General features: G+C 36.8%; 1 protein-coding gene across 4 annotated transcripts in view; it reads left to right on the top strand.

Moving 5' to 3' along the window:
• The window catches only part of AADAT (aminoadipate aminotransferase), a 43,839-nt gene extending 35,459 nt beyond the window's left edge, over nucleotides 1-8,380 (top strand). For all 4 annotated transcript variants that reach the window (XM_072624300.1, XM_072624297.1, XM_072624299.1 and 1 more), the window contains exons 10-14: nucleotides 1,541-1,602; nucleotides 3,204-3,268; nucleotides 5,180-5,286; nucleotides 6,771-6,872; nucleotides 8,136-8,380. In XM_072624300.1, coding sequence (XP_072480401.1) covers nucleotides 1,541-1,602; nucleotides 3,204-3,268; nucleotides 5,180-5,286; nucleotides 6,771-6,872; nucleotides 8,136-8,177 — 378 coding nt within the window. In that variant the 3' untranslated portion in view covers nucleotides 8,178-8,380. The remainder of the gene's footprint in view (nucleotides 1-1,540; nucleotides 1,603-3,203; nucleotides 3,269-5,179; nucleotides 5,287-6,770; nucleotides 6,873-8,135) is intronic.
• Nucleotides 8,381-12,027: the final 3,647 nt, after the last annotated feature.

Below are 12,027 nucleotides of genomic sequence, written 5' to 3'. Positions count from 1 at the left end.
AGGGAATGGACATTCTGGTCTCAGAGGATAAAATCAGAACAATGGGTGGACATGACAAAGAGGCTGATTTAGGCTTCACATGAGGAAATATTTCCTGACAATTGGAGCTATCCAAAAGCGGAACAAGAAGTGGGAGGCTCCCTTTCCTAGGATGTGTTACAGATAAAGATGAAGGACCTCTTGTCAGACTATAATGAAAGAGGAACCCTCTCTCCTGTATGGGTTGCATGAGATGCCAGCTAAGTTCCCTTTAAACTCTACATTCCTACCATATTCTTTGCTGCTCAAGAAGATAAGAGAAAGGGACAAAATGGTTACAGAAATATAGACATGATAAGAAACAGAATAGAAAGATAAAAAAGGAGAGCCTTGCTGAGCCTTGCTTTGTATTTTGTTTTGCTCCTCTCAAATTCACTTAGCAGATTTTATTTGGACTTACACTTAATTGTGCATCACATTCCCCTACTACTAAGCCCTCCTAAGACTTTCTGTGATAACTCTGTATCTTCCTTGGCACCTAACCCCATGTAGGAGGCACACACTAGATTAGTTGCATTGAAACGGGAAGCTGTAGCAATGTTCCTAGACATGGAGTGGCCCTTTCTACCTGAGAAGCTCTCCAAGCCCCCTCCCTTCCAAATCTACTCTGCACAGATGAAGTAATACCATCATCTCATTTTACTTTTATTTATTTTTAATTTAGTTTTTTTAAATTAAAATCTGCTTTTCTCTTCCATCTCCTACTTCCATTGAAAAAGAAAGGGGAAAAAACCCTCATAACATACATGCATAGTCAAGCAAAGGATATTCTCACATTGGCCTTTCCAAAAAAAAAAATAGATTTTCCATTTGAACCCTGAGTTTTAGTAGTTTCTTGTCAGGCATTACTTCCCTGTGTTAGCATAGATAGTAATAAAATTCATTTTCATATTTTGTTGTCAGCAATACTGACATCTTTCCTTTGCCTCATTTCAAAAAAAGTTCTAGCTTTAAGCCTATAACAAGCACTTGATCTGGAGTCAGAGGACCTGGGCTTGGAACCTGGCTCTGCTACTTGCTGTCTCTATGACCTTGAGCAAGTGTCCTATCCTGTCTGGGCTTAAGTTTCCTGATGTGCAAACTGGATAGATTAGACTCAATAACCTATAAGGGACCTTCCAACTGCAAATCCTACAACATTTCTAAGTGTAAATGATGTAGCTACGAATTTCACTTTTCAAAAACAATTTTAAATTAATAAGAACAAAATTACTTCCTTTGCTTTAATTCAATGTTAAATGTTCCACTTGTCAATTCAGGTACTCAGGGCTTAGATAGCTATAGTGGACTCTGGTTCAAGGTAGTGTGGATCTGAGAGCCTTTAGAACCAGAGCTCACTAGAGATGATTCATAACCATCCTCAATTTTTACATATAGTCAACTGAAAAGTATGTAAATGGTTCTTTTGCAGTGAGGTGGAGATATGTTTTAACCAGTCAATAGGCATTTATTAAGTGCCTACTATGTGCCATGATCCTGACCATTGTTTTCTCTCTTTTAGCTCTTGATAACCCAGCTCCTGCAACAATGGGGAGAAGAGGGCTTCCTGAAACAGGTAGACAGGTATTGACATTTTAGTTAAGAGGTTTGTAAGCCCAGGGGCTCAGCTCTCATAATGGGATGTTTCCACCTACGTGCTTGTTGTTTGTGCTTATTGTGTTTGTCCTTCGTTCTGGAAGAAGACCATGACATCAAAGTGATGACATGATTTGCAGGTGACTTTGATTTGAGTGAGAGAGGGCTGTGCCAGGTCAGCAACCTCATTTTCTTCTCCTGAGCCATCTGGGTCCAGTGACATGATATTCCTCAGGATGACTGGAGATGGCCCAGGACGCAATGTGAGACCCTGGCCCTTTCAGGTCAAGGTCTAAATTATGGGAAATACGGACAACATACTTAAAAGCAGAGACATCACCTTGCCAACAAAGGTCCATATAGTCAAAGCTACAGTTTTTCCAGTAGCAGTAATGGCTAAGAGAGCTGGCTTATAAGGAAAGCTGAGCACCACAGAACAGTGGTAATTGAGAACACTTCTGAGAGTCCCTTAGTCAGCAAAGAGATCAAATGATAATGAGTGTCAAACATTTGCTCCTATTGTAGGAGTTACTTCAAATTTCTATGGGAGTCTTTTAATGCCTCCATGGAAGTTCTTCTTATTCTTCCTTTTAGTGTGTAGAGAGGGCAGCCAAAATAATTCAGAGACCTGGGATAAGTTCGTTTTAAGGAAGTAACCCTTCCAACTGACACTTCCTATCACTTTATCTCATTAAGATGCTACTGAAACACTGGGACAAGTTTTTGGTTTCTTGTTGTATGGTTCTGATCTGGATTGTGAACTGTTCAGTGTGGGGAACTCCTAGTGTGGAAACACTCTCCACTGATGCACATTGGCAACTCTTCCTCTTAGAGAGTTGTCTGGGGCACCAAACCTTTAAATGACTTGTCCAGGGTCAGTTACCTTGCAGGTTTATGCCAGAGACAAGACTAGGACTCAGGTTTTCCTGACCTCCTCTCTCCACTTCTTATTTAAAAAGTGTCAGTTAATGAAATAATTATATATAGATTTTCCATGAACAGTCTCAAAAGCAGCATCAATTAGCAGGTTTTCCCATGCTTAACTGGAAACCCTTAATATTCAAAGGATGATGGACTTTCATACCCTGGGTATGTGATAGATATAGCCTTAATAGCGTAAAATGGCATTAAGAATTTGAGTGGGGGAACACTCTATTTTGGGTTGTGAGTGCTATACACACAGAAATTTATATAAAAGCAGCCTAGAAAAAGTGGGCTGAGGAGGCAGACTGTCTGAATAATCAGGGTAATTACATTGTCTATGAACATCTTTTCTCTAAGTCACTCTTGTCACTAGTTATGGGCCTGAGAACATAATCTGGTTTTCCTCATTCCCCTACTAGTGAGTGATTCTGCTTTTTCTAATGTGACCTTGTTTTCAGGGTTCACATTTTTGTCCTTTCCTTCATCATCTTGGGGGTATTCCATAGACAAATAGGCTTGTTATCTTCTTTTACCAAACTCTTTATGCTTTGATGAAACCTGGAAACCAGAGCAATTTCTTATCAACTGTACTCCAGAGACCTATTAGCCTCTTTAACCTTTTCCAAGAATGTTCTGACTTGTTCATATTGGCTTTTGGCTTCTAGGGTGATAGCCTTCTATAAGGAGCAGCGGGATGCCATGTTGGCAGCTGCAGACAAGTGGCTTAAAGGTCAGTGGATTGTGCATCATGTCCTTAGAAATAAACAATAACTATTTTCCTTGGACTGAGCCCAGCTCCCTGTTGTTAAGAACTGTAGCCCAAACAAAACAACAAGAACCTCAACTACAAAATTTCTTTCCCTCAAAATTATCTGAAAATTAATAAAGAACAAATATCTGTCACAATCTTATCCATTTGCTCTTTATCTTTCATTTACTGATTTTGTAGCTTTGTTTTTTAAAATTGCATTTTCTTTACTATTTTACTATTCATACTATGCATATTCTTTACTGTTTACTATTATTTATGAGTCTAAAGAGATATCAAGGACATTTGCTAAAATTTAAGTAGAACCACAGGTTGTCCTTTTTTAAAATTATGTTCAATGTCTATTGCTGGAATTTTGGGGCTTTCTTTTTAATTACTTTAAGCAGAACACGACATATGAAAAAGTGATTGACTCAAATTATCAGAAGACATAAAGAAAGGTGTCCAAGATGAGAATGGCAACAGTCCCATTGTACTCTTCCCTACTAAGACTACATGTGAATGTTGGCTTTAGATCTGGGAAACACAATATAGGAAGGGCCTTGATAACCTATAGTGCAACCAGAATTCTAGAACAATCTAGAATAGGGCAGCCAGGGTGATGAACGGCCTCCAAACAAGTTATACAGTGATCAGCTAAAGGAAATAGGGTGTTTAGCCTGGAGAGCAGAAGAGATGTAGTGGGGGAATGGTAGTTGTCTTTAGTATTTAAAGGGCTATCATGAGGAAGAGGAGGCAGACTCATTATACATGACTCCAGAGAGCAACAGAACTAGGAACAGTGAGTAGAATTTGTAGGGACAAATTTAGATTGATTTAAGGAAAGAACATTTGGAGCTGGCCAGGATGAGAATGGGTTGCTTCTAAAGTAGTGCACCTTCTCTCCTTGCAGGAAGTCTTAGCAAAGTCTGAGTGACCCCTTGTTGGTTATGTTGCAGGGGTGCAGGTTGGACTATGGGGCCTCTGGGGTCCCTTCCAGTTGTCTCTGAGGTTAAAGAAGTAAACACCTCTCTCCCACCCCCACCCCAGGCCTCTTCCAGCTGTGAGAATCTATGACTCTGTGAGAAGTAGCTTCTATTTTAAGTAGTGACAACCCTTTTAGAAGTAGTTTGTACCACTTCCTGAGATCTCAGGCAACAGTCCAATTTAAGTTACCTGTTGAGAACTTTCATTCCAAAGGGATTTAAATCCTGCTAGCTTATTTACGTCTTATGTCAAATAGTAAATGCATATGTATGTCTGCTAATCTTTGTTGGTATGTCATTAAAATATCATTTGAGTTACATTTCTCAACAAAAGAGTGAGTTGAATGAGTGGTTGACATGACCATCTGTGGTGCACTTATAAAATAAAACCTTTCTCTCAATTATAGTTAAGCCCTAACCTTGAGGGAACCAATTCTGTAGTATTAGGTCCCCAGGGATCTTTCCTGCTTGACTAGAATAATTGTGTCACTCTGATACATTTGAATGACAGGAGTGGGAGGAAGAGAAAGCACAACACCTATTCATGAAGGCCAAGATTTTCTTTTTTGCAAGAGTCATTTTTTTAAAGTGGAATTTTTTTTTATCCTTGAACTATTTGTTCTAATACTTAGTGAGGGATAAATGAACTAATAAAAACCAAAATGGTTTAATTGTTTCTTCTGGATAATGGACTGACACAAGATGATCTAAATATTGACCAAAATGAAATCTGGGATGTCACTTGTTAGAATTTTGAAAATTATGTTTTTTAATTTTATATTTGGGGGAAAACCTTGGGAAACAAAGTACATGTTAATTAGCTGTATTTGTATCATCAAGTAGTTTCCCTGATACCATCACTACAGTTAAAAATGAAAGGTGTTTAACCTCCCTCTTTTATTTCTAGGTTTGGCAGAATGGCATGTTCCCATGGCTGGGATGTTTTTGTGGATTAAGATTAAAGGTGTTTCTGATACAAAACAGCTAATTATGGAAAAGGCCTTGCAAAAAGAGGTAAAAGTAATAGTAATAATAATCTCAAAAAATTTAAATTCTTTACTTAAGTGACCATAAAATTTCCCATTTTTCCGAACTTTATGGTTGTAAGTTCTAAAACAGTTATTGCTCAATCATATGATTAAGGGCTTGGAGATGCGTGTGGGAAAGTATATAAAATACTATACATTGAGTCAGAAAGACCTGGGTTCAAATCTTACTTTGGAAATTTGCTACCTAATAAGACCCTTAGCAAGTCACTTAACTTGGCAAGTCATGTCTCTAGACTTTGGTTTCAACAAATATAAAAGAACTTGGACTTGATGATCTGGGGAGCCTCTTAAGATCTAAGTCTATGATATTTGATCTTTTAAGGAATGAAAGAACAAAGAGGAGGTAGAGAGGGAAGGAGACAAATGAGGAGGTACCATTAGGAGAACCAGGATGGTGTAGCATCATGGAAACCAAGGAGCAACAAAGTTTCAGGAAGGAAAAGATTTTGAAGAGTGCCACATGCAGGCAGAGAGCTCAAGAGCAATGATGGTTAGATTTGACTATTGGTTAATTATTTGTTATGTCATAAAATGTAAATTTAGAGTTAGAAGAGACCTTCTAGGACATCAGATAAAGCTTCATTTTTACAAGTGAGTCACCTGAGAATGTTCAGATGTGAGATATTCAGTGACTTGCCCATGACCAGATAGATAATAAATGTCAAAGATGGGTTTCAAACTCTGGTCTTCCTGACTGCGTCTATCATGCTACATTACACTTATTTCATTGTCAGGTTGGGGGTGGAAACCAAACTGAACAAAGAATGAGAGGACAGAAAGTAGTGACATGCAATATAGAATATTCTTTGTAGAGTTGTATGGGTGGTCCCTCTTCACTTGGCCCAATTTGCTTAATCGTATTTTTATCTACTCATCCCACTTCCCCCTCCAAGTCTGCTCAAATTACAGCTTAAATATGGAACTAACTCACTCCAAATCAAGCTTCCTCTGGTCACTCCAACAGTTCCTGAAATGTTCCACCTCAACATTTACATGGAATGTTTGTGCACTCACCCAGTAGGAATACTTCTTTCATTAGTGTCTTTAGTCGCTTAATTGTTGATATTCACCTTGATGTCCCAATGACACCTATGAATTTCAGTATTTATCTTAGATTACAAATTCTGAAGGAAAGGCACCTTCATATGCTTATCTAGCATAGCATGACTTGCAGCTGGGTATTTTATAAATGCTTTCATTGATCATAGTAATTTCTAGTATGATTTATTTTTGAATGTTTTCATAACTTTAAATTATATTTAAACTTTGGGCTTCAGGGATACAAATATTTGAGATCAAACTGTTTTCCCTTAGATACTTCATTTTCCCTTTTAATCTTCCCTTATCTTTAATCTTTAATCTGGATCTTTAATCCAGAATGTTGCTTGTCTTTTTTAAAAGATCATACTCAGTTGAATGATTTAAATTAACATAAATTTACTCTTTTAGGTATTACTAGTTCCTGGGAATGCATTCAGCACTGATAACTCAAAGCCTAGCTCCTATGTCAGAGCTTCCTTTTCTCTGTCTTCTCCAGAACAAATGGACCAGGTGAATATAGTTTATTCAGTAGCCAAGTATTCTTAAACTGGGCATCCTCTAGCAAGGGATCCATGAGTAGATTTTATGGGAAAAAAATTATGTCTTTTATTTTCACTAACCTCTAAACCAAAATTTAGCATTTTTCCATTGTGAATATATGAATAAATAAATGAAAAAGCATTTATTAAGTTTTAATATGCACAAAACACTGTACTAAGTACTGAAGATACAAATAAAGAAATAAGGCAGTCCCTTAAGGAACTCACATCCTACCTGATGGAGGAGACAACATATATGAAAGGTTTCATCTCCAAATCAAATATAAAGTACCATTGGGAGTAGCCAACAAAAAATATTTTGAAAAGAAATCCATAGACTTCCCTAGAATACAAAGGGGTCATGACACACACAAAAAGATTACTAACCTCTGCGCTATGGTAAATAGATTTATCTCCATCCTATTTGTTATAAATGTGTTTGAACTTACAATCCAATTAGATTTTTTTCTTAGTTTTCTGACAAAATGAAATTACTAGTTGATGTCTGAATAACATGAAACATCCATATAGCACTTCCTTGTTGTACTGGTCTGGGGAGATCAGTAAACATCAGATAGATTGTCCACTGAAGCCCTCTTCCAATGCTTCTTCATGGTGTCGAAGTGGCCCTGGGTTCCTGAGGGCTAGAACAGCAGAGCTTCAGCTCTGGCCAGTCCTGCATTGAGTATGGAGCACTATATAGACTGTATGTCCAGTAACCTTTGTTGCTATTTCAGTAGCCATAACTGTTTAAAATCAGTTGCTCACCAAAGGACAATCTACCTATGAGGTGCTTGGTCAGAGTGAAGGAACTCTAGACACCTCTCATTCCTCTCTACAAATGTAGGTCATGGAGGGAACCTCTCCCACCCTCCCCCTGGTGTGTGTGTGTGTGTGTGTGTGTGTGTGTGTGTGTGTGTGTGTGTGTGTGTGTGTACATGTGCGTATTTGTTTTACAGAGGCAGAAATTGAGGCTGAAAGGTTAAGTGTTGTCCAGGGTCACACACTTATTAACTCAGGTCTTCCTAAGTCCAGGGTGCCACCTAGTACCCAAATAATATCAAAAATGAGAAGGGAAGGAAAAGGGAAGTGAATAGTAGGGAAGGAAAGGGAAAGGAAGAGAAAGAAAGGAAAGGAAAAAGAAAGCAAGGGAAGGGAAAGGAACATTCCTACTTAAACTTACAAAGTTATGACAGAGCTCTCTCCTCTGACAATCTCTTCATTTTCATTTTAGGCTTTTCAGAGACTAGCTGAACTTATAAAAGAATCTTTATGAAGGGAGAAAAAAGAATCATTGTACTCATGGATTTTCACTGTCAACTTTTACATTTCACAAAGAAGAAATTGGTGGTGATATTATACTCATGCTTTGTTAGAGATTTAATCATGGATGTTACATTCCTGAAAGGCCTTTTAGTGACTGCCAAAAATTACAATGCACCATTATGGTTTTTTTTTAATAAAATGGCTGACTGCAAAGTTTTTTGTTGTTGTTGTTGTCATTTCGTTGCAATTAGATTACATTCCAAACCCTTTTTTTTAGTTGCTTGGGAATTCTTAAGAATTTTCATATGAGATCGAAATTATTTGTGTTGCAACAAAATAGTGAATTCTAGAGCAATAATTTGTTTTGAAAATACACTTAGTCACTCTGAACTTAGGTAACTTTGAAAGAGAGCATTTTTACTTCCATTGAAATGCTTCAGTTCAATGATGGTTTACTTTGGTTTTTTGGGCTTTTTTTTTACATGATTTATTTAGGCTAGAGATGGAAACTAGACCTGTGACTTCACTGGTAGATGGTTAGGGTAACTTCCTCTGCCATTGTAGGTTAGAACCTTCTCTGCAACTCATAGTCTTGGAGTGTTGCTTGGGGCACTGAGTTAAATGACTTGGCCAGGGTCACACTCAAAAGGCAGAATGTGAACCTAGGTCTTTCTGGCTTAGAGGCCTACTCTCCTTCCACTATCCCATGCTGTCTCTCATGACCTAATTAATATTCAACATTATAGATTATTCCCAATAAGGAATTAAACAATCACCAAAAACTTTTAAGTCCCAAAGATTTTTCCCAAAATCATATGATGGTGCCAATTATTAAGTATATAAAACATTTCATGGCTGGAAGTGAAATCCTGAAGTTAAAAAAGTACTTCAGAAACTTCACTATGGTCAGTACTAGTACATTACCTTGTCCAACATACCATAGGGCTAGTCACATTTTCTCTACCATAAGTTCTCAACTGGAGAATCTTATACCTGATTTTCATATCAGTAAACAATGAGAAAAATAAGAGTTTATTCTTATGCAATTCATTCATAGAAAGATGTTTTATAGACAGTTTTTCCATAGCACATCTATTCCATGAAGCTAAGGATAACTATGTTAGACTAACTGAATACTACTAACTATACTAGGAAAGCCTCAAAGTCAAAGTATCTGTATCCAGAGGTTAAGAATCATGTCATCTACATTCAATAATTTCAGAGTCAACTAAAACATTATAGAATGCAGTAACACATACTTCTTATGGAAAGTTTGATTCAAAGTAAAGCAAAGTGTGAGCAAGCTAGTAAACCCCCCTAAAAAATTAACTTTGAATTAAATGGAGTTTGAATTATCACTGGATATCTCTTTTTAACTTCAAACAATAGAGATTCCAATAAGTTTCTTTCTTTAGCCAGCGAACCTTTGAACTTCTTTGGTAATTTATCAAGAGTTGGAAGAGGAAAAAGGAGAATTAAATTAAAAGTTAACATTGTTTACAATTATCTGTTCTCTTCGTCAGGTGCCTACAAATGGATCTGTATTGAACTAGCAATTCACTTCTGTATTTGTCTTATATCTGTACTAGACTGTAAACCCCATAAGAGCAGAAACCATGCCTTTTCTAAACCTTGCATTTCTCCCTATCCCTAATGCAGTTTTCTAAAATAAATATTGGATAAATCAATAAATAAATGAATGCCTTTTTAAAAATTGGTGTTCTTGCTTACTTTATAGCAAGGTATTATTAATATAGAAGTACTTAATAACAACAATTATATCTAATTTGGTCCTAGAAAAACATGTTGCCAAAACTCTAAAAATAGAAACTGAATGAATGGTCAGAAAAGGTAGAAGGGATGTCCTACCAGAAGAAACAAGGTAACTCAATGTTATTTTGTTAATATAAAACTCCATTACAAGGCCCTGCCTTTTGCCTCAGGATGTGGGAAATATATTTCACTTAAGTCCCATCCAGTGAAGGCCTTATCATCTGATAAAGCATTTAATGAAACATACTAAAAATAAATAAATAATGGGAAAATACATACCACAAAAATCTTTGTTTGGGGGAGGGGGACAACACATTCTGAGATCACTGAAGGGAGAGCTGCCTTTTGTTGTTTCTAGAACAATTGTGCCCCAGCTCCTTGCCTTCTCATCTGAGGCCTCCAGGAAGGCTGGAGGGAGGGACACTGAATTGCTGCTAGAAAATCTTTCGTGTAGCTCCTTGTCCTTCCAGGTCACTGGGTAAGACCTAGGCTCTGTGGTGTCAATCACAGCTAGCTCTATATCTGTACTGCTGCTCTGTCCTGGAGTCACCTTTATGTCATCAAAGTTTCACCCTCCACAGCCTTTGCAGTGTCCTGGAGCTACCTTGTCTGTCACCTCTGCTGGCTTGGTACCTTGTTTAAAGAACAAGGATGGCTGTTGATTGGGTCTCCAAGACTGAGGTTTACATAAGTTCAATTGACCAGCATCTGTACCTGGCTACATTTTATATAGTATAAAATAAGGGCTTCTTCTACCCAATATACATGTTACCTCAGATATTTGTATAAGAGCTGGCGATTCTACTGTCCATATATACATATATATATATATATATATATATATATATATATATATATATATATATATATATATATATATATATATATATACGTAAAATACAAATTTTATTTACATAGAATGGAAAGTATGGTAAATCAATTATTTACAAGATAAACAAAATTTTCCTGTTATAAGTATGAACTAATTTATGTAGAGGCAGTTTTGGCATAGTGGATAGTAAGGTGGTCTGGGATCCAGTAAGACCTGAGTTCTACCACTTTCACATACTAGCTACATGCCTTTGAGCAAATCATTTTACCTCTAAGCAATTTTCAAAGATAGAAGTTCTTAACATAGGTTATATAAACTTTAAAAAAAAATGTTTTGATAACTGTATTTCAATATAATTGGTTCCCTGTATTTAAAAACAATTCTGAGAAGGGGTCCATGACACCAAAACAGTTTAAGAATCCCTGCTCCAACACTCTGCTAAGGTGAGAAGAAAGTACCAACCAGCACTAAGAAAGGGCATTTCCTCATCTGAGACTTCTCTATATGAACAAAATTACAGGTTCAGCACCTGTTCCTGCTAAACCTAAAACATCCAACTTACAAACAGTTCAACAAAGACAGCTACCTTCATTGAAGAGAAATTTCCATTCTCAGTTGGAGCTTTTGTATTCAGCTGACTTTCAGAATGTTGCCAAGTTAATGTGCCATAAAACAAAAAAATAAAGGTTTTGAAAACAGCTAAAGCGTTACTGGCAGGTTTTTAGTATGGTCCTACAAACAGTGTGTGAGTCTGTTGTGTGAAGACCAGCCTAGTGAAGTGTAGATGAGTAAATCATTGGAAACTAACCTTCAATTGAATCATAAAGACAATCAACCAAGAAGCAGAAGACCAATGATGAACTTTAATGGAAAGAGCACTGACACCAATGAAATCACAGATCTCAGAAGGATTAAAGCAAAGGAAATCATATTTTAACTTAACAACATTTCATTTAAAGGAGCTGTGTGAAAATTCCTCCTCTAATCTGAGTTATGCAAAACTTGATCTTTTATATAGATTTTTTAAAGTGGGGCACTACTTCACTTGGTGTTCAAAATTATTGTTCAGATTTTGTTCACATATTTCAAAATTACATTGAATTACCTCATTTCTTGAAAAATGAATAAATTGAACCAGAATGAAGATATTTTGTACTTGTTAGAACCTGGACACTTTAAGAGCACATATAGGCTGCTAAAACAAGTAAGGACACAGTCTGAAATTTCTTTCATATCTGAAAACATATCATCATAG

The sequence above is a fragment of the Notamacropus eugenii genome, chromosome 7, assembly GCF_028372415.1.
Source record: "Notamacropus eugenii isolate mMacEug1 chromosome 7, mMacEug1.pri_v2, whole genome shotgun sequence".
Lineage (NCBI taxonomy): Eukaryota > Metazoa > Chordata > Mammalia > Diprotodontia > Macropodidae > Notamacropus > Notamacropus eugenii.
This window is presented reverse-complemented; position numbering and strand designations above follow the sequence as displayed.